Source organism: Podarcis melisellensis (genome assembly GCF_964234715.1).
Source record: "Podarcis melisellensis genome assembly, chromosome: 1".
Taxonomy (NCBI): Eukaryota; Metazoa; Chordata; class Lepidosauria; order Squamata; family Lacertidae; genus Podarcis; species Podarcis melisellensis.
The window spans coordinates 83,631,293-83,653,726 of NC_138528.1; the positions used below are offsets into that span (position 1 = coordinate 83,631,293).

The following is a 22,434-nucleotide window of genomic DNA, read 5'->3' on the forward strand; positions in this document are numbered from 1 at the left end:
TCAATATAGTGTTCGCCCTCACAGCAGCCCTATGGAGGTAGGTGACTGGGGACTTGTGACTGGCCTGAGGCCACACAGTTAAACCCTGATATAGGTGGGACTTTAATCCATGCCTCCCATGTGCAACACCTAACTGCCTATCCAGATGTGGTAAGCGCATCCATAGTGGGCCTATGTTCAGAACAAACGTGCAGATTCATGGGCTGTTTCCTGTGGTGGTTCCAGTCAGAGATTGGTTAAGGGTCTTCAGGGCTCTGTGGGCTGGGGGAGAGCTTTGTTGTTGGCATCCACCTATCTCAAGTGACATAGAGGTGTGCCTCCACGGGTGAAGTTGAACCACTGTGTTGGCATCACTGAAGTGACCTCCCAGGGGCACAAGCCTGGGCAGTATGTACGGGAGGTCCTGGGCTGCCCAGACAAGAAGACCCCCCTCTCGGCCTCACTGATGTGGTCCAAAGGAAGCAGAGCAATATGTTTGACACCAACCTGGCTGCAGTAGTTGCTGGAAGGAGGCATACAAGATGCCAAGCAACCTAAGGGTTTACTCCTTTGCCTTTTCTTCTCCCTAAGATATTCTGCAAGGCTTAAAACTTGCTTTTTGAGAAGACTCGGCCTTGGATGAAAAAGCTGTGGAGGGCCATGGTACAATAGAGCCAATCCCTGATCATGGGCCTGGAGTGCTATGGTTCTCTGAGCCCCCTTCTTTCTGCCTCTGTCATTCAGACTGCTGCCCTCCTTTTTTATGACATCCCACAGGAAAGCTTGGGGCCGTGCTCTTCCTATTCAGGAAGTCTTTCGGTACAAATAGTTTCCTTTGAAAGGAAATGGGCTTGAGCAGTGCTTTTCTCAGGGGGTACACAGTGACTGCACCTCCTTTTGTTGGTGTTAAAAAGTGTGGCACTTACTGTAACAACTTCATGGTGAGTACCAGAACCTACCATATTTTTCTAGGAAAAAAGCACTGGGCTTGAGTAAAGAAAAGCAGTGATGGCTATCGCTGTTCCAGAGGTAGCTGAATGAGGGCTTAATCAAACAACAGTGTATATCTTGGGCTTTTGCAGAACCTTTCAACACAGTTGTTTCTCCTCCCTTAATAAATGTAATAATATTTTTAATTTTTATAGCGCTTTGGATATTCAAAATATTTCATTTATTTTATCTTTCTGTAATCCTTACTATAACCTTTTAAGCTAAGTCAGTATTATTACTGATTTAGCAGGCGGGCAGAGAATGAGATAAATGAAGTACTTAAGGCTACCTCGTGCAGGGGATTTCACATATTCTACCCCTAGGACCTACTTGCAGTGGCTGAAAATTGCTGAGGCCCACCAGTCAAAAAATAGTGGTGCATTATTATTATTTTTATTACATTTATATACTACCTTTTCCTCCAAGGAGCTCAATGGGGGCTGCATTATTATTTTCCTCCCCATTTTACTCTCACAACAACTCTGTGAGGTTGGTTAGGCTGAGAGACAGTGATTGGCCCAATATCACACACTGAGCTTCATGGCTGAGTGGGGATTCGAACTCTGGTCTCCTAGGTTCCAGACCGACACCCTAACCATTACACCACACTGGCTTTCCAAGTGTAGGGGCAGGAGCAGGCACAAAATGGTGGCAAATAGGCAGAATTTGGCATTAGTTGGCAATTACTGACATCATATCTAACTTAAATTTGGAAAATGCTGCATTCCTTGCAGCATTTTCTTTGTGATATGGAGTTTGGTATTTCAGCTTTCCTCAAGTGAAGTACAGACATTTGCTCTGGAGGTATTTTGGCAACCTCCCCATTTAAGGCAGATTTGGTTGATCCAGAGACAAAGTGGAGAAAGCTTTTTCTTTTATATTTCCCCCCTTCTCACGCTACCTGCCTTTCAGAGGTTTTTACCCCCATCTCCAGTAATTTTATCATCCATTCTCCTTCCATACTCAACTTACCCCTTGCCCCCCAACCAGTTTCTTTCCTCCCTCTATTGTCTTTTTACATTCACTTCTTCCTCCTTTAAACTTCCTTTCTATCCACTTCCTTTCTATGTTCAATTTGTTCGTTTATTATTTTCTATTACCACTGATAAAAAATATTAACCTTTTATCTCACTTCCCTTTAATAACACCTCCCCTGTCCCTTTTCCTTCAGAGGAAGAACTTCCTTTCCTCCAACTCTTCCTGAACTTCTCTCTTGCTTTGTCACCGTTACTCATCTTGCAAAAGGAGTTGCTTGTGCTGATACTGGTCCAACTGAAAGGCTGTGGCATGGTTACGGGGGCTGGACAGGCAAATGAGGAGGCACTAAGCAGTCTGTGGTTCTGAGGCCCACCTGAGAGTGGCCCAAGCCTATTTTCAAAAAGCAATGGCCTAAGCTCATTGTAGAGGTGAGATTTAAACCAAGGACTTTTTATTCATAGTTCATTCTCTTAGCTGTTATACTGCAGATCTCTGTACAGCTTATTGGGTGATTTTGGCACTTTCCTTTATGAAAGTCCTATTTTTTATATGTCTACCACCTTGAATTCCATGGAATAAAGGTGGGATCTGGACTTTTCTAGTTCTCCAAAAGGCTGTATTTTGTCACTGGGAAAGTGCATTTCCCATCACAATCTACCACATGTTGAACTGACTAATTAATTTTCTCTGTGTGTTTTTAAAAAACAATGTGTAAAATGTATTGGAGACTCTGCACTCTCCTCCTGTAATAGTAAAAGAAAGGAGTACTTGCATGTGTGGGAAGAAAATAAGATATGTGGCCCTTGTGTGGGTTAATTAATAAAAGAACCAGCTGGATGCCTGGATTCAAAACACAGGACTTTGCACACACTCCGTCGGAGGAGAACCTCCAGCAAAATTTAAAACAGTCATAGAGTTAAGCTGCAGCTTAGCATGGGAATATAGGTTGTTAGACCCCATTTCATATCCTGTTTAATCTGCTTACAGCACTTGCCCCTCTCTTTACCGCTCTGTCAATGAGCAAACCACACTCGTTTAAAAGCTTTACTAACAAAACCCAAATGCCAAATTCATGCATTATTCCATGCTGCAGCAAGAAGAACACAGGTAGAATGCTCTTGGGTACAAAATACAGATAATTAGCTTCAAACACCGAGTCTTAGCAAGTTCAGACATGTCCTTCCTGGTCGATTACATGGCACAAAGATAGTGTAGGGAAAGGAAAGAAGCTTCACTTCCTCACCAAAGGTGAGGGGGTGTGACCTAACTGAGTCTAGCAATAGAACTGTGGTCTTAACCCCTTCATGCATTACCATATTTTTCCATGTATAAGACTAGGTGTTTTAACCAAAAATTTAGGTTTAAAATTGGGCCTCTTCTTACACATGGGTAGTGCTGAGGGGTGTGTTCTTAATTTGGAGTCCCCCAAAATAGGGGGCGTCTTATACACGGAAAAATACGGTAATTAGCCCTATGTTTTCTTGTTTTGTTTGACTGCAATTTCCCACAGCATGGATATTTTGGGGCAACAAAGTTATAGAAAGACTGCTCCTCTCTGCCTGTTTTTAGCTGTGCCTTGCAATTTGAAGATTTTCTCAAAAAACCTTTTTATACTTCTTCAGGTCTCACTTTTCTAGCACAGAAGTGCTTATTTCCTTTAAAAAAGTGACCTCCTTTCTTGCAGCAATGTCCATTATTTATGGACCGCACAGTGCTCCATCTAGGAATATCCCACAAAGGCAAAAAATGCTTTTGACTGTTTTAGATAGGTTATTATTATTATTATTTTGCAGCCCAAATAAGCTGAGAGCATGGTGGAGTCTTCTAAGTGCTCTACTGTATGCTCAGATCCTGATTTACCATGCCCACAAAAACTTAATTTGCAGTTGTGCAGAAAAGGTGGTTTTGCTTTTGTGTTCTCCATAGTCTATGGCTTTTTGAGTGGGGGATTCTTCCAGACTTTGAAAACAAGTAATTTCCAGGAAAGGGCTGGCTGCTATGCTTCACTAAAGTCCTGTGGCTCCCTTTGTTCATGCATGTGAATAGTCAACACATATTGATAGTTAAGCATGCATTCAAATATTTCCTATAAGGGTCCACATTGATGATGGGGCACTTGGACATTTGTATTGGTACAAATCTATTTAATCCAGAATGACAAAAATAGTGCAAATGGTATAAAAGCCCCAAAATGTGATCATGTCAGTTGACCTTTAGGTATGTCCATAAATGATTTGCCATTGTTTGGCATGTTTGTTTGAGTCCTGCACACCATATAAGGTTTTCCTTCTCCCTGTGTGGAATGTTCCCTTAGTCCAAATTGCTGACCAGGAAAGTACCAGTTTTCTGTGTTTAATGGAGATGATTTAGGATATCATTGCATAGCTTTGTACTATTGTGGATCCTTCTTTCCACATTTCCAGTTTATTCCAAAATATGCAGCCAGCGGTGCTGGCAGCTGAAGTCTGGGCACACACCCTGGTTGCACTTTAATACTTAGTTAATTTTGTCCTTGTAACTTGCTGCTCACCAAGTGTTAGGAATGGTTGTCCCTAGCAGAACATATGAATGGCAAAGGACATGACACTGCTGTGTATCTGCTAGGAGGGAGAAGTCATATCACACACCAAGCTACTCAAGTTTTTGATACCGAGTTGTCTGCACCCACTAACTTTTTTAAAAAAATGTATTTATCACTTTCCATTTTTTAGCAATAGATAACATCAAATCAGCTCTCTGCCCCCAATCCATGGAATAGTGGGCTTCTAACAACTTTTAGCACCCTTTAACAAACTACAGTTCCCATTATTCTTTGGGAGAAACCATGGCCTTTCAGCTGATTTCTTGGTGGCCCGCTGGAATGCGGAATTAAACAGGGCCATTGACTGTCTGGCTCTGAAGCACCCTTTCCGATTGCATGGAGCTCGGACGGCCCTGTGGTTTTCCTGAGGACAATGAAACAATTGCTGAGACGGCTAGAGTGCCGGGGGCAGAAAATTCATTCTGAATCAAACCAAACATGGGTTAGAGCTCAACGTTGAGCCTACCAAGTGGCGATAGCAATGGTGAAGAGGACCTTCTTCGCCGCCTCTATTGTATCTGCAGAAAACAGCAGCAGGAGACTCTTTCAGGTGGTTCACAATCTAATGGAACCACCTTTGCTGTCAGGGCCTGGTGAGGACCCCAAGATCTCCTGCAGTGATTTTGGAAAGTTTTTTGCATCCTGTCTAGTCAAGTTGCATGGGGTCAGTTCCAGTCTGTACCTCTGAGGATGTGGACAGGCTGCTTGGACGAGTGAATTCGACCACCTGTCTCCTTGATCCTTGCCTGCCCTGCTCATAAAAGCGAACCAGGAAGGGCTGGGTGATGGGCTCCGTGGGCTGGTGAATACCTTCCTCTGTAAAGGAGTCTTTCCAGACCTGCTTAAAGAAGTGGTTATTAAATCGCTTCTTAAAAAACATCTTTGGACCCAGCCAATATGGCCAACTATCGCCCAGTCTCAAATTTTCCATTCTTGGGCAAGGTGATGGAGTGGGTAGTTGCTGAACAACTCCAGGCATGCCTGGAGGATGTGGACCATTTGGATCCCTTCTAATTGGAATTCAAGCCTCATCATGGGACTGAAACAGCCTTGGTTGCGCTGGTCGATAATTTCTGGCGGGCTAGAGACAAAGGTGAAAGCTGTTTCCTAGTTCTGCTGGATTTCTCAGCGGCCTTTGACACCATTGACCATGACATTCTTCTGGACCGTCTAGAGGAGTTGGGAGCTGGGGGCACTGTGATGCAGTGGTTCCACTCCTTCCTTCTTGGTGGTGTCCAGAAAGTGGTGTTGGGGGATGAGTGTTCAGACCCCTGGGCTCTCACTTGTGGGGTGTTTCAGGGCTCTGTATTCTCCTCAATGCTTTTCAACATCTAGGAGAGATCATCAGGAGGTTTGGGCTGGGTGTTCACCAGTATGTGGATGATACCCAGTTCTACCTCTCCTTTAAATCAGAACCATTGAAGGTCCTCTGTGAGTGTCTGGAGGCGGTTGGAGGATAGATGGCAGCTAACAGATTGAGGTTGAATACTGATAAGACAGAAGTACTATTTTAGGGGGACAGGGTGCGCAGCCTAGGAGTTATTTTGGACTCGCAGCTGTCCATGGAGGCACAGGTCAATTCTGTGTCCAGGGCAGCTGTCTACCAGCTCCACCTGATATGCTGACTGAGACCCAACCTGCCCACGGACTGTCTCGCCAGTATGGTGCATGCTATGGTTATCTCCCACTTGGACTACTGCAATGCACTACGTGGGACTACCTTTGAAGGTGACTCGGAAACTACAACTAATCCAGCTAGACTGGTGACCGGGAATGGCAGCTGGGACTATATAATACCAGTCCTAAAGGGTCTTCATTGGCTCCCAGTGTGTTTCCAAGCACAATTCAAATTTTTGGTGCTGACCTTTAAAGCCCTAAACGGCCTTGGCCTAGTATACCTGAAGGAGTGTCTCCACCCTCCACCGAGGGTCTTCTGCTGGTTCCCTCAGTGTGAGAAGCAAAGTTACAGGGAACCAGGCAGAGGGCCTTCTTGGTAGTGGCACCCTCCCTGTGGAACACCCTTGCATCAGATGTTGAGGAGATAAAGAACTACACAAGATTTAGAAGAAATATATTTTTAAAAATAAAAAATTTGTCCAGTAGCACCATAGAGACCAACTAAGTTTGTTCTTGGTATGAGCTTTCATGTGCATGCACACTTCTTCAGATACACTGAAACAGAAGTCACCCGACCTTTATATATAGTGAGAGCGTGGGGAGGGGTATTACTCAGAAGGGTGGTGGGAATGGGTGATTGGTTGATAGGTGTGGTCTTACAGGAAAAAGCAAGGGATGAGATGGCCAAAAATAGCTTTATCATGTATAATGTGATAAGAATCCATTGTCTCTGTTCAGACCAGGTCTCTCCATGGTTTTAAGTTTGGTAATTTGTAATTCAGCAACTTCTCTTTCCAGTCTATTTCTGAAATTCTTTTGTAATATGACAGCTACTTTGAGATCTTGTATAGAATGTCCTGGGAGATTGAAGTGTTCTACTGGTTTCTCTGTCTTGTGATTCCTGATGTCAGATTTATGTCCATTTATCTTTTGGCATAGGGTTTGGCCTGTTTGTCCAATATAGAGAGCTGAAGGGCACTGTTGGCATTTGATAGCAAACACAATGTTAGAAGATGAGCAATTAAATAGTCCTGAGATGGTATGTTTGATGTTGTTGGGTCCAGTGATGGTGCTGTCTGGGTGTATGTGGCAGCAAAGTTGGCATCTGGGTTTATTACAGGCTCTGGTACCAGTGTCCACGTTAAGTCTGCTTGCTGTATTATTGTGGGTGAGGAGTTGTTTAAGATTGGGTGGCTGTCTGTCGGCAATGAAATGTCTTCCTCCCAGAGCTTGGGAAAGAGAACTGTCGTTGTCCAGGAGAGGTTGTAAATCTCTGATGATGTGTTGGACTGTTTTAACTTGGGAGCTGTATGTGATTACTAGTGGTGTTCTGTTATTTTCTCTTTTGGGTCTGTCTTGCAGCAAGTTCTCTCTGAGTATCAGTCTGGCTTTGTTGATCTGTTGTTTAACTTCATTAGGCGGATATTTTCGTTCCAAAAAGGTTTGCCTATTTGGTTCAAGGAGGATGTGCTGGTGAACAGAGAAGAGGTGAAAGAAAAGCAAGAGGGGCAGCTCCTTAATGCTTGGTAGTGATCTATGAATAATAATTATTACACTTCTTGGATGCCTTTCTCAACTTGCAAGATTATAACAAATCCACACAATTTAAAACAAAACAAGCACAGCGCCATCTTGCAGTATTATTATTTAATAACAGCTGAAATGAAGGAGGAGGCTAATGGTTTAAGTATGTGGGTTCAGGGTCAGGAGAATAGGTTTTTAAGGGAGCATGGCAGTCGTCCCCCACTAGATGATGGGCTTTTTGCTTCTTATCTCTTGGTTCAGCTGCTGGAGCTTCTTTTCCTCACTCCTTGTCTTATCTGAATTTGCTTCTGGGAAGATTGAGGTCATTCTGCATGGTCTGTGATCAGCAGTGTCCAATTCTGGGAACATCCTTCTTGCAGCTTTCTATGAGCATAGTTGAGTTCTGTAGCAAACACAATATGGAGTGTAGAAAGTATCCCACGGAAAGAGGTCCATTCCACCCTCCCACCTTTGATGCTCCAGGCACAAAAAATCGCAGTCTCTGCAGCCTGTATAGTCTTGTAAAGGTAAAGGGACCCCTGACCATTAGGTCCAGTCGTGGATGACTCTGGGGTTGCAGCGCTCATCTTGCTTTATTGGCTGAGGGAGCTGGCGTACAGCTTCCGGGTCATGTGGCCAGCATGACTAAGCCGCTTCTGGCGAACCAGAGCAGTGGACGGAAACTCCGTTTACCTTCCCGCCGGAGCAGTACTTGCAGTTTGACGTGCTTTCGAACTGCTAGGTTGGCAGGAGCAGGGACCGAGCAACGGGAGCTCACCCCGTCGCAAGGATTCGAACCACCGACCTTCTGATCGGCAAGTCCTAGGCTCTGTGGTTTAACCCACAGCGCCACCCGCGTCTTGTAGTCTTGTAGTGGCCCCATTAACTCTGTGTAACCCAGTAGGATACAGGCTCAGTTCTTGAAATCAGAGCCATGCAGAGATTTCCATGTGGGCAGGGAACACTTTCTCCCTTTGGGTCTGGAGTGCGGAGAGCCCAAAGGCACAGGCATAGTGAGCTTTAACAGTGACAAAGAACCACATTCTAAAGTTTCTGGCCTGCTTTATACTATCAGATCCTAGCTTAATGAGCCAGGATATACACAGGCTTTGTGCTCTCAAATGCAGCCATTTTTCTCTTCATTTCTCCCTTTGTGCAAGTGCAGAATCAAGCCAGAAAGCTGCAGTTAACCATGCCTTCCCAGGATTTGCAATTTGGGAAATGTGTTTAAGGGCTTCCAAACAAGTCAGGATTTAGAGCCCTACTTTAAATCATGGTGGACTCACTGTAGCTTCCTAGTTTGTTTTGCTGCTTGCATGAAAGGGAGAAGCAGTGTGGGCACTCAGAGGGTGTGTGCAGTTACACAAACATTGTACCTAACTTGGCTTACTTAAGGTAGGCTTTGATCATGCATACCTGGCCACTGTTTCCCCAGAGATGGGAATGAGGTGTGTGTGTGTGCATGCGTTTGTGTGTTTCCAGGAAAGGGAATCAGGAGACTTGCTGCTCCTATAGTCACACATTCTGTTTGCTGGTTGCCCAGTTCATTGCTCTTTTTAGTTAAGAGTGTCATTTATTCCGACAATTTATAGTGACATCTGCTCCTTCCCACTCTCAGTGTGTGCATGTGTCTGTCTGTGTTTGCTGGGGTTAATACTGGTGGTTAATACTGCCTGCTAGCAGTTCAAAAGACTGCCTTGCCTTTATTATCTCTCTGCATTCTCTCTCTCTCTCTGTCTCTCCCTCCCTCCTTTTCAGGGAATTGTCCTGTTCCTTACAAGGTTTAACTATGTCAAGCCTTTATCCTCAGCATCTCTGTGCCAGATCTTCTGTGTTTGCTTTCTCTCCCACCACCACTCCTTCCTTGCCTGCCTCTCTCTGCAGAGTGTGTTGGCCCCATTTATTTCTCACCTTTCCAGCCTTGGGAGTATTGCTTGTCTAAGTGAGCCCCATGAGCACCCCTCATCCCTGTTCCCCACCCCCTTCCCAGTCATGATGTGTGGGGGGGGGGGCAGGATTACCATCTCTTCCTTTCTCCTGCGTGCCCTCAACTCAAAAACGGGTGAGATCAATGCTAGGGGTTGGGGGCCCAGGGACGAGGGACGAGGACTGAATGAGCTGTGTTGTCCCCAGGAGTGAGTGAGTGAGGGTGGGTGGGATGGGCAGGAAGCGGAGGGGCTGAATGAGCCCACTGTGTGAGTGGAATGGGGGTGGGTGGGTGGGTAGGAAGGAAGGAATGGTTTCCTGCTGCATTTGAATAATTAAAACCTGAAACTTATTGTAAGAGACAGGCCACCTGCATCCTAACACCAACTGTAATGTCACAGGGAGCAAGATACCCCCCCTCCCCATTTTCTTAACGCAGCCCCTACCTAACTGGGAGATGTCAGAGTCTTTCCGCCCCCTCCAGATTCACAATTGCAGCAGTCAAATTATGGTGGGAAGCTAAATTCCCTAGGCGTTTGGATTCTAGTCTTGACACCCTCCCCTTCTCTTCACACTCTTGAGCCTTACACTATTGCTCCTTCCTCTTGCTACTCAGTTGGGGATTATGATTAGCTCCTTAGGGGGCTGTCTAGCATGGAAGCTGAGGACTCGGCCAAGTGAGATCTGCTCAGCCATGGCTACCCTCTCTAGCATTTTGCTAATTTGTCCATCTGGGTGTCTTGCAGGTTGGCTTCAGTTGCAGCATGTGTGTGTGTGTGTGTGTGTGTGTGAATATGAGTTTTCATTTTTCTACATTTCAAAATAAACATTTTACAAACGTTAAAATATCCAATGACTTCTCTTCTTCTCCTTCCATGGTTCATCTTACATATCATACGTTCCTGCATATTTTATTATAACCATTCAAATCCAATTTTCCACTTTTTACATCAATCAAATATTGTTTACTCTGTTGAATTTATCTTAATGCTGACCGCGTTTTCAGCTGTGTACAATTATTTTCCATATATTAAATAAATATTTTCTACTCTTCTTTAAATATACATTCTTCTTGCTCTCTTAGTGAGAGTCAATATTTTAAGAGATGCAAGGAATCTGTCGATCGTAGGGGTTGCACTCAGATATATGGTGGTGGTACCCCCTCAGCCTTCATGGAAACTTGGTTTCTGAGCTGGGGAACCAGTTCAGATCTCCTTTAGTGGAAAGAACAATGCAGAAAGATGCTGAACCTGAGCCTCATGCTGGAGAATAATGCGGAAATGATTTCAGAGGCAATGAGGTTGCACTCTGGGATCCTCTGTTGCTTTGTGTGAGAGTCTGAGTTTCTTATAGAAGTTGCAGAACACATTCTTGGTTATTGCTGTGGTCAGGGCCGTCTTACGTATAGGTGCTAGGACTCTCAGGGGCGCCAGGCCAAGAGTCTGGGGCCGAGATTTGGAGTCCGGGGATTGGGAAGAGCCGACAGCCACTGGCAAGCGGAGCAGAGGCCGTCAGAGTGCCGCCTCCTCGGGCTCAACTGTTGTAGCACTGGGCTCTGCTTGCCCCCCCCCCGGCTGCTGGTCCTGGCCTTGCTCTGCTGCCGCCACCACCTCCACGGGCTACTCTGTTGTTGCTGAGATGGCCGGCCAGGCCGGCCCTGTTGTGCGCACCTCACTGGCCATCCCTAAAAAAAATGTTAACAACTGGGACTTCCGGTCGGCGCCAGCGTTAATGGCGGTCCTTGCTTCAAGCTCTGAAGCAGGACTGCTCCGTAAGTTCGGGTCTGTCCCGCTACGGCGAGCGGGGGACCCCTAAAATCACAGGCGCTGAAGCCTGTGGACAAGGAGATTCGGTGGGCACCTTTGCGCCCCCGGTATCGTGAAAGAGCCTTTTTAAAGGCTCCGGAACGGCACCGGGTGTGAGCGCGGTGCTGAGGATCGCAACCCAGCTTGCGGAGCGAAGCCGCGTCGCCATTAACGGAGAGCGCCGATTCCTTCCTGAAATTACCGATTGGCAACAACAACCCGTGAGTAAGAACGGCAAATATAAAGTTAATGGATTCAGTAAATTAAGAAGATTCGGCTGAAAGCGGGAAGGCGAAGAATAAGGAAGTCAGCCTCCCGGAACTGCACGATTTAAGTAGCAATGAAAGGAACAAGCTATATTTAAAAGGAACTTTATCTTGAAATCTGTTAAACCTGATATCTGAGGGGACCTCCCCCCCTTTTGAGCGGGAGAGGGGGGGAAGAAGATTGACTTAATTTAACCTGCTAAACGAAGAGAGTTTAGAAAGGGAAACTCTCCGCTGTCGATACCCCTGGCCGGGCTGCCTGAGCGGTGAGCGCCTGGGAGAGAACTGTCAAAGAAAAAGCGGCGCTACAAAGTAAGACCTCTTTTGAAACAAAAGTATCGGGACTTTAGAGGGCAAAATTTGTAACTTTTTCAGTAGCAACAAAGTAAGACTGTTGGATAAACTTTTCTTTCCGGGACTTTGCATGGCTTTTGGCTCCCCTGTCTCTTTGTTACAGTTATCTGGATACAACTTCTCCCTCTAGAGGACTAGAACAGAAAATCAAGGCAGGAAAGTGGGACTTTCCATTTACAACTTTCCTGTGTGAATGACCTTGAGTTATGAGCACTCCACTGGAAGAGATATCAACAAGAAGCAAAACAAAACAAGCTCAAAAGCAAGCTCAAAAAAGAGGCTCTTTAACAGGAGCTGCAGCTGCACAGGAAAAAGGCACAACGGCATCAATGGATTCTATGACACAGGCTCTGCTCAGAATAAATCAATCTTTAGAAGCACTTACTAAGCAATCAACAGAGAATTCCAAGAAACTGACGGAGTTGACAACAAGACTGGACCTGAACACAACGGCAATATCTTCAAATACTGACTCTATTAACCGTTTAATTCAGGAAAGTACCGAGACAAGGAAAATAGCTGAGACCGCTAGGAGCACTGCCGAGGAAACCAGGGGAAAATTTGCACCTATTGCAAAGAAAGTACATGAACATGATGCTACTTTGGCACTTATGGAATTGGAGAGAAAAAGCAAGAATTTGAAATTAAGATTGGTACCAGAGGAGGAAGAGGACAACCTTGGGGAATTTCTCACAGACAAATTCCAAGAATTTTGGACGGACGAGTTGGAAGGAGAGGAAGACGAATTTGCAATAGCCACAGCCTTCCGGATTGGCAGGAAACAAGGCAAGAAACCAAGGGATTGTTTAATTACGCTGAGATCCAAAGAAGAAAGGGACAAACTATTGAATCTTCACTTCCAGAAGGCTTTGATCATCAAAAACTCCCAAATACAGATCTTCAAAGATATCCCTAAACACTTTTTGGAAGTTAGGGCCCAATTTAAAGACCTAGTGGATTTATTGAAAGCAAATAACATCCGATTCAGGTGGGAATTCCCACAGGGGTTGTCCTTCAACTTCAAAGGGAAAAAAATTAAAATCAAAACAATCCAAGAGAAAGATCAATTCCTGGAAAGAAACGCTGAGGATTTTCAAAAAGGAACTGTGACTTAGAGGGAGGTACTGGATATAACAAACTTATCATTTGGCCTGACCCCAGCACCGAGAGACGAGGAACAAGCACTTGGAGCAGTCGGTGGAAAAGAAGCCCAGTAACGAAATGTCTCTGCAACTTCTGAGTTGGAACTGTAATGGCCTGAACCACCCTCGAAAAAGAGGCCAAGTATTTCATATATTAAAGAAAGAACATCTAGATGTAATATGTCTGCAAGAAACCCACATTGCCAGGATACACAGAAAACTGTTGATAAACAAGAGACTAGGATCGGAATTCATTTCGTCAGACAAAGTTAAGAAAAGAGGGGTAGTGATGTATGTTAAAGAAAGATTAGAACCAAAAATGATCTTCAAGGATGAACAAGGAAGATATCTGGCAGTGGAAATTCAAATACATGGAGAAAAGATCTTGATTGTAGGAGCTTATGCACCTAACGAGGGGAAGGCAGAGTTCTTCAAGAAGTTGCATGAGACTTTAATGGATCACATGGACTCTAAAATCATAATGATGGGCGATATGAATGGAGTCGTCTCCACAAACATGGACAAAGCGCAAAGACAAACAATCTCTAAAGATGGGAGATTACCAAAGACCTTTTTCGAGCTGACTGACACCATGGACTTGATTGATATTTGGAGAACAAGGAACCCCCTGAAGCAAAGATGACGTGGACCAGGATTGACCAAATTTGGATCTCTAGCAATCTGGCACCAAGGGTTAAAAAGACAGAAATCTGCCCAAAAACCTGCTCCGACCATAACGCAATAAGGATGGACATGAAACTGACAACAGCTGGAAACTTCAGATGGAGAATGAATGACACCCTATTTGGAGATGAAGCTATTTACAAAAAGGCCCAAAAGACACTGAAAGACTACTTCGAGGTGAACTTAAGATCAGACGTGGAAAGAAGAATAGTGTGGGATGCTAGTAAGGCCGTGATGCGTGGTTTCCTAATTCAGCAAAATTCTATAAAAAGGAAAAAACAGAATGAGAGAAAAGAAAAAATCTGGGAACAGATGAAAGAAGGAGAAAAGAAGTTGAGATCCAAACCTAAGTCTCAAGAGATTTTAAGAGAAATAAAGTACCAACAAACTCAGTATATGGAACTGATAAATCAAGAAATAGAATGGAAAATAAAACAAATGAGGCAAAAGACTTTTGAGTCAGCAGATAAATGTGGGAAACTGCTGTCATGGCAACTGAAAAAGAGGCAAAAGCTGAACACGGTAACATCCCTCGAGGTAGAGGGGAAATTCATCAGTAAACCAAATGAGATCAGTAATTGTTTTCAAAGTTTTTTTAAGAAACTATATGCACAAGGGCCAAAGAATGAACAAGAGATAGAAGATTTTATTAAAAAATATGGACTTCCAAAGATCAGTGAAAATAATAAAAGGATTCTGAATGAGAAAATTACAGACCAAGAAATAGAGGGTGCCATTCAGGGTATGCAATTGGGGAAATCACCAGGACCAGATGGATTGACCGCAAGGTACTACAAAGCACTTAAGGAATGGCTAATACAACCATTGAAAGAAGTGTGTAATCAAATCTTGGAGGGGGAAAAGGCTCCTGAATCGTGGAAGCAAGCATTTATCTCACTCATACCGAAAACAGAAACTGAGAAGCATCAAGTTAAGAACTATCGCCCTATCTCACTTTTAAATGTGGATTATAAAATTTTTGCAGACATTTTAGCAAAAAGATTGAAAAAAGTGTTACTGGATGAGATTCATAAAGACCAAACAGGCTTTCTCCCAGGGAGACATATGTCAGACAATGTGAGGAACATTATAGACATTTTGGAGCTTTTAGAGACGAATATAAACAGAAAAGCAGTTTTGATTTTTGTGGACGCGGAGAAAGCCTTTGACAACATTAGTTGGAGCTTTATGAAGAAGAATCTGCAAGGGATGGGGGTAGGCCAAAAATTTGAAAATGGTATAGGTGCAATATACTCTGAGCAAAAGGCTAAACTAATTGTGAATGGTATGGTGATGGATGAGATTCCGATAGAAAAAGGGACACGACAGGGATGCCCAATATCCCCCCTATTGTTTATATCGGTCCTGGAGGTACTGCTAAACATGATTAGAAGAGACCAGCTGGTAGAAGGGATACAGCTCGGAGCTAAACATTATAAGTTAAGAGCATTTGCAGATGACTTAGTTTTGACCTTGCAAAAACCAGAAGCCAGTACAAAAAGGGTATTGGAGCTTATTGAAAAATTTGGTCAAGTGGCAGGTTTTAAATTAAATAAACAGAAGACAAAGGTGTTGGGAAAAAATTTAACAACGGAGGAAAAAGATAGTTTCCAAAGGGAAACGGGTTTGGAAATAACAAAAAAAGTGAAATATCTGGGGGTGAATTTAACATCTAAGAATATGAATCTGTTTAAGGATAATTATGAGAAATGTTGGTTGGAAGTGAAGAAAGATCTTGACATTTGGTCTAGGCTAAGACTTTCCTTGTTAGGCCGAATTGCTGTTATTAAGATGAACGTATTGCCGAGATTGTTGTTTTTGTTCCAGACACTGCAAATTTTGGACAAGATGGACTGTTTCAAGAAGTGGCAGAAAGACATATCTAATTTTGTCTGGCAGGGCAAAAAACCCAGAATAAAATTTAAGATCTTAACTGACTCAAAGGATAGAGGGGGCTTTGCCCTGCCGGACTTAAAACTTTATTATGAGGCAGCAGCTTTTTGCTGGCTGAAACAATGGCTACTTCTTGAGAATACAGATGTCTTGGATTTGGAGGGATATGATAACAACTTCGGCTGGCATGCATATTTGTGGTATGACAAGGTAAAGGTTCATAGAGGCTTTAAAAACCATATTGTCAGAAAAGCATTATATAATGTGTGGAATCGTTATAAGGATTTGTTGGAGAATAAAACCCCCAGGTGGTTGTCACCTATGGAAGCCAAGGCGGTAAAAAAACTTAATATGGAATCAGATTGGCCAAAATATTATGAAATTATAGAATACGATGGTGAAAAGCCTAAATTACAGAGCTTTGAGAAACTAAAATCTAAAGTTCGAGATTGGTTACATTATCATCAGATTAATGAGATGTTTAAGCAAGACAGGAGACTAGGATTTCAGAAGGAGAGGTCAAAGTTAGAAACAGAGCTATTGGAATCCAATACTAAGAATTTGTCTAAAATGTATAATTTGCTGCTGAAATGGAACACTCAAGATGAAACAGTAAAGTCAGCAATGATTAAGTGGGCACAAGATATCGGACATGATATTATGTTTGCGGACTGGGAACAGTTATGGACCACAGGCATTAAATTTACGGCATGTAGTGCCCTAAAAGAGAACATAATGAAAATGATCTATAGGTGGTACATGACCCCAGTCAAGCTTGCAAAGATATATCATTTGCCCAATAACAAGTGCTGGAAGTGTAATGAATGTGAAGGAACTTTTTATCATCTTTGGTGGACCTGTCCAAGAATTAAGGCCTACTGGGAAATGATCTATAATGAAATTAAGAAGGTCCTAAAGTGGACATTTGTAAAGAAGCCGGAGGCCTTTCTCCTGGGCATGGTCGACCAAACGATTCCAAAGAAAGATAGAACTTTTTTCATGTATGCAACCACGGCAGCAAGAATTCTTTTAGCAAAGTATTGGAAGACTCAAGAGCTACCTACTCTGGAAGAATGGCAGATCAAGGTGATTGAATATATGGGACTAGCAGAGATGACCGGCAGAATCCGTGACCAGAGGAGAGAGACGGTGGAAGAGGACTGGAAAAAATTCAAAGTGTATCTTAAGAACTTTTGTAAAATTTTGGAATGATAAGATGTCAAGGGCTATGAAATTAGAGAATTATAGCTGTTAAAGTTTAAATTCAAGAAATTTTAAAGAAAGTTGTTGTTTTAAAATTGAAAGAAGGATTGCTTAAAGCTAATTTAAAAATAAGGGTGCAGTGATGGGAAGGTTTGGGGAAGTCATGTATGTTTGTTTGTATGTCTTTTTTCTTTTTCTCTTTTGTTTTTTATTCTGTTTTCTACGCTGTTTAAAATTAATAAAAAATTTATAAAAAAAAAAAATGTTAACAACTTTGGGGTTCCCCCCTAAAAAAAGCTCAACAACTCTGGGCAACCTGGGGTGGGGCGCTGGGTGGATCTTTGCATATGCTTAAGACAGCCCTGGCTGTGGTTGCCCTGATGTTGATGTCTGTGAAAGATCTGGCATCCTCATTGATATGAGTTAGCTCATCTTGCCCTTGACCGAATGCTGGGTCCTAATCCATCGCCAGGTTACTGCTAGCTATGCTTGGATTAATGATGGGCTTAACCCCCGTCCCTGGTGCTACCCCTGTCCCAGTATGTGTCCCCCCCACCCACCCGGGGTGTGTGTGTGAAATGGACATCCATAGGTTTCCCAAATGTGGTGTCCTGTTGATTTAGCAACTCACTTAAGACCCCAGGGTATCTTGGAAAGGACTAGGAATTTTAAATGTTTGTGCATTCCCTCTACTCTTTATGTCTCAGCATTTTGGGTGCATTAGGGACAGCACAGCTCTATTAATAAGCCCTTGGCACAGTATTCTGAAGCAGAAATGGTAATCTGTTTATTTCCTGTACGGTTCTAATAGAGGTGCTCACTGAAACAAATGGGACTTGAGCATTTGTAAATGCTGGACACACCTGAGGATCTGTAGTACACTTACAGAACATACAGGGCTGCTGTTATTTATGTAATATCAGTAACGTACATGGTGCTTTACAGGGTATTGTTGTTTAGTCGTGTCCCGACTCTTCATGACCCCATGGACCAGAGCACGTCAGGCACTCCTGTCTTCCACTGCCTCACGCAGTTTGGTTAAACTCATGCTGGTAGCTTCAACAGCACTGTCCAACCATCTTGTCCTCTATCAGATGTTAAGCCCATCATTAATTCTCCTTGTGCCCTCCATCTTTCCCAACATCAGGGTCTTTTCCAGTGAGTCTTCTCTTCTCATGAGGTGGCCAAAGTATTGGAGCCTCAGCTTCAGGATCTGTTCTTCCAGTGAGCACTCAGGGCAGATTTCCTTAAGAATAGATAGTTTTGATCTTCTTGCAGTCCATGGGACTCTCAAGAGTCTCCTCCAGCACCATAATTCAAAAGCATCAATTCTTCGGCGATCAGCCATCTTTATGGTCCAGCTCTCACTTCCATACATCACTACTGGGAAAACCATAGCTTTAACTATATGGACCTTTGTTGGCAAGGTGATGTCTCTGCTTTTTAAGATGCTGTCTATGTTTGTCATTGCTTTTCTCCCAAGAAGCAGGCATCTTTTAATTTCATCTGTTCCAAGACGGACAGGTCATAGTGGAGAGTTTTGATCAAACGTGATCCACCTGGAGCAGGAACTGGCAAGCCACTCCAGTATCCCTGCCAAGAAAACTCCATGGACAAAGACAACAGGCTTTACAGGGTAGCACAGGCCAAAAAAAGAGAGGACTGATTCCTTCGCTCTGGGGGTGTACCTTGCAAGCTAAACTATGACAGTGGCGAGAGAAAGCAGAGAGGGATTAGAGAGGTAAAGGTATCAAAAGAGCAATGTGGGCAAATGTATCACTTAAGATGCCATTTTGATTATGGATTAAGGCACCCCCCCTTGTCCGTGTGCATGCGCACACATGCCAGCCACTTTTTTGTGTTGTAGTCCCACGTTGCTGTAGGGTTTTTTAGTGTGGAACCTCACGGGCCATTCCCACCCCTTTGTAAAGTTCATTCCCGGCTAAGTGAAGGCTTATGCCATGAGGCCCAGTCATGCAACACTTGCATTCTCACATCTGCAGACACCCAGCACCATATGGAAGCAGCTCCTGCACCAGTGCTGGCATGTGCGAGTGGGGCAAGTGCTGTGGTCATTTTATGGGGAAAGGGGGAATTGAGGAGAAATGATTGTTTGCTGCTTGCAACTTGCAGCACAAAGCCTTGTCTCAGCAGATTCCACTCTTCAAATGCTCCAGAAGGTGTTTGCAAATATGCTCAAAAACACAGGGCTGAGATGATACTTCCTCAGTCGGTAGGGGATGTTGGTGGTGGAAAATTGGAGGCTCCTCTTCCCCTCCTTCACTTCCTCACCTTCTCTCTTTCTGCCTGCCCTTTCCATTCCCCCAAAGGACCCGATACATCAGCACGGAGTTGGGCATGCGCCAGCGCCTCTTTGTAGGCGTGCTGACCTCGAAGAACACATTGCACTCCCTCGCAGTGGCGGTGAACCGCACCTTGGGACACCGGCTGGAGCGATTGGTCTACTTCACGGGCACCCGGGGGCGCAAGGTCCCTCACGGCATGACGGTGGTGACACACGGCGACGAGAGGCCCATCTGGAACATGTACCAGACTGTCAAGTATGTGCTGGACCATTACGTGGCTGACTTTGACTGGGTTTTCCTGGTGCAGGACGACACCTACACCGAGGCCCACCGTGTGAACCGCTTGGCCTCTCACCTCAGCATTGACACTCTGCTCTACATGGGCCGGCCAGAGGAGTTCATTGGTGGGGACACGCAAGGGCGCTACTGCTATGGCGGCTTCGGCTACCTGCTTTCCCGGGCCCTTCTCCTGCGGTTGCAGCCTCACCTGGAAAGCTGCCGGAACGACATCCTGAGCGCCCATCCCGATGAGTGGCTGGGGCGCTGCATCATCGACTACACTGGTGTAGATTGTGTGGCAGAGCGTGAGGTAAGGAGGGCCAGCTGCACTGTAGTGTCCCTCTCCTGTGTTCATTTATTTAACTTATTTTGTATATATTACTGAATCATAAAAAACCTCTAAGCGGTTTACATACAATATACGGAAATGTTATTGGTACAAAAAACAATATGGCGGAGGCACCTGTGTAATATGAAGGGGCAAGGAGTTGCAGTGTAGGTGCTGCTAAGCCAAAGGGACTGATATCCTTGCAAATGTGGAATGAACATGATCATGTGTTTCAAAGATTAGGGGGAGGAAACAAACACTCAATATTACAGGATGAATTCTTGAACCCAGTTGAAAGCTGAGCTTCCTCTTCCGACTTGCTTTTGTTCCCTTACAACTGGAGGGGAATACCGGCTGGTTGTATGTCATGGTTATATGTACTAACATGGATGGCCTGGATTTCCCCGTCAGATGTGCTTCTCTTATTCCTTCTCCCCACCAGGGCCTGCATTACCAGTATTTTGAACTTGGAAAGAACACTGACCCTGAGAGAGAGAGCGACCCGCGATTCAACACGGCCTTCACTGTTCACCCTGTGCTGGACCCTGTCCAGATGTACCGGCTGCACAGACATTTTGCGCGTGTGGAACTGGAGCACACATACCAGGAAATCCAGCAGCTGCAGGTAAGGCAGGCCGGACGTTGGATCTGGATCTGTAACTGGCTGAGCGGAGTGGGGGACTCTGTTCATTCTCCTCATGCGCCACAGTTTTCATTGTGGCACTACATTTGCTTACCAGCTATAGGAAAGTCAGCCATGTTTTCTTTATTTTTACATTTATGTTGCACCTTTTCCTTCAAGGAGCTCAAGATTGCCATATACTCCTCTTCCCCTACCAGTTCCATCCACACAACAACCCTGTGAGTTAGGTTAGGTTGAGGGACTTTGACTGGCCAAAGATCACTTAGTGAGCTTCCTGGCTGAGTGAGGATTTGAAACTTGGTCTCCCAGGCCCTAATCCAACACTCTAACCACTGCACCACACTAGCTTTCTCCAGTGTAGCTCAGCTGTAGAAAGTAACTGAGCCTATTTCACTTCTGATGTCTTCTAGGGTGGAGATGGGGAATCTGGGGCGCTCTGGATTTTGTTGGACAATCCATTTGATGGGGATGTTTGAATCTGAAGCTATACCCTTCCTTCCCCCCCCCCCCCCAAGGATTTAGGCTTAACTGTGGCAACCCTCATGTTGGCAGTTTCTGAAATCTCCATCTTTGGCAGCACATGCTGAGCTCTGACCCCTGGCTGTAGCTTCACCACTGGAGATTGGCTGGGGAGGGGGCAGGGCTGAATTTGAAGTGGTGATGGTGTGTGTGTGAGTGTGCTGGCTTGCTTCCATATACACTTAACCTTTTCTCCACCCACTGCTTCTCTCATTCCAAACCCATTTCCTCCAGCTGCAGTTCCAACCCCTCAATTCGCTGAACTATTAACTACCACTTTTTACTGAGAAAATAAAGAGTGCACTAGTGAAACTAAAAAATAAATAACATTTTTGGTTAATAGGTTTGTTTTTTAAAATAGATATATAGTGGTACCTTGGTTTACGAACTTAATCGGTTCCAGAAGTCCGTTCTTAAACCGAAACTGTTCTTAAACCGCGATGCGCTTTCCCTAATGAGGCCTCCCACCACCGGTGCCCTTCCATCATTCGGCTTCCGTTCTTAGACCGAGGTAAAGTTTGCAAACCAGGACACTACTTCCGGTTTTGCGGAGTTCATAAACTGAATTGTTTGTAAACAGGGCTGTTTAGAGCCAGTGTGGTGTGGTGGTTAAGAGCGGTAGTCACGTAATCTGGGGAACCGGGTTCGTGTCTCCGCTCCTCCACATGCAGCTGCTGGGTGACCTTGGGCCAGTCACACTTCTGTGAAGTCTCTCAGCCCCACTCACCTCACAGAGTGTTTGTTGTGGGGGAGGAAGGGAAAGGAGAATGTTAGCCGCTTTGAGACTCCTGAAGGGGAGTGAAAGGCGGGATATCAAATCCAAACTCTTCTTCTTCTTCTTCTGTTCATAAACTGAGGTACCACTGTATATGCATTCCAGATAACCTTAAGCTGAATCTTAGTGTGCATTGTTGCAGTGGGTTTCCTTCAATGAAGGTCTTAACCCAAGTCATAAGTTTGGAAGTTTAGGCAGCAAGCTTGCATGTTTGGTCAGCCAAGAAAGGCAATTCCTAGATTCCAAAGTGAAGGTTTGCTTTTGGGGAAATGCCAGACCAGTCCAGACAGCTGTCTGCTTCTTAATCTCATTGCTGAGCACAGCACTGGCTACCAGGATGGACCTTGACTCATAGGCTGCAACTCTGCGTGTTATAAGCCGGGAACTGGGTGGCGTTATTGATGCCTTCATAGGTTCCGCTATTAGCCTTTTGGTTCATGTAATAAAATCGGCAGAATATCGAGATGTGTGAAAACATACTTGAAAAATTGTAAAATATGGAACCGAAAATGCATACAGGTGCTCAGGAGCTACATTAAATTACATTGATTGCTATTGCACATTGGATTTTCCTTTTCTTTGCGCTGCTGTAAATTAATATTTGAGTCTATTGCCTTAGGTTATAATAAGTTTTAAAGTGAT

At 44.4% G+C, this 22,434-nt stretch overlaps 1 protein-coding gene across 1 annotated transcript in view; it reads left to right on the forward strand.

Moving 5' to 3' along the window:
• The window catches only part of CHPF (chondroitin polymerizing factor), a 29,086-nt gene that overhangs the window by 1,806 nt on the left and 4,846 nt on the right, over positions 1-22,434 (forward strand). The window contains exons 2-3 of the mRNA XM_081884012.1: positions 19,273-19,837; positions 20,298-20,480. Of these exons, the coding sequence (XP_081740138.1) occupies positions 19,273-19,837; positions 20,298-20,480 (748 nt within the window). The remainder of the gene's footprint in view (positions 1-19,272; positions 19,838-20,297; positions 20,481-22,434) is intronic.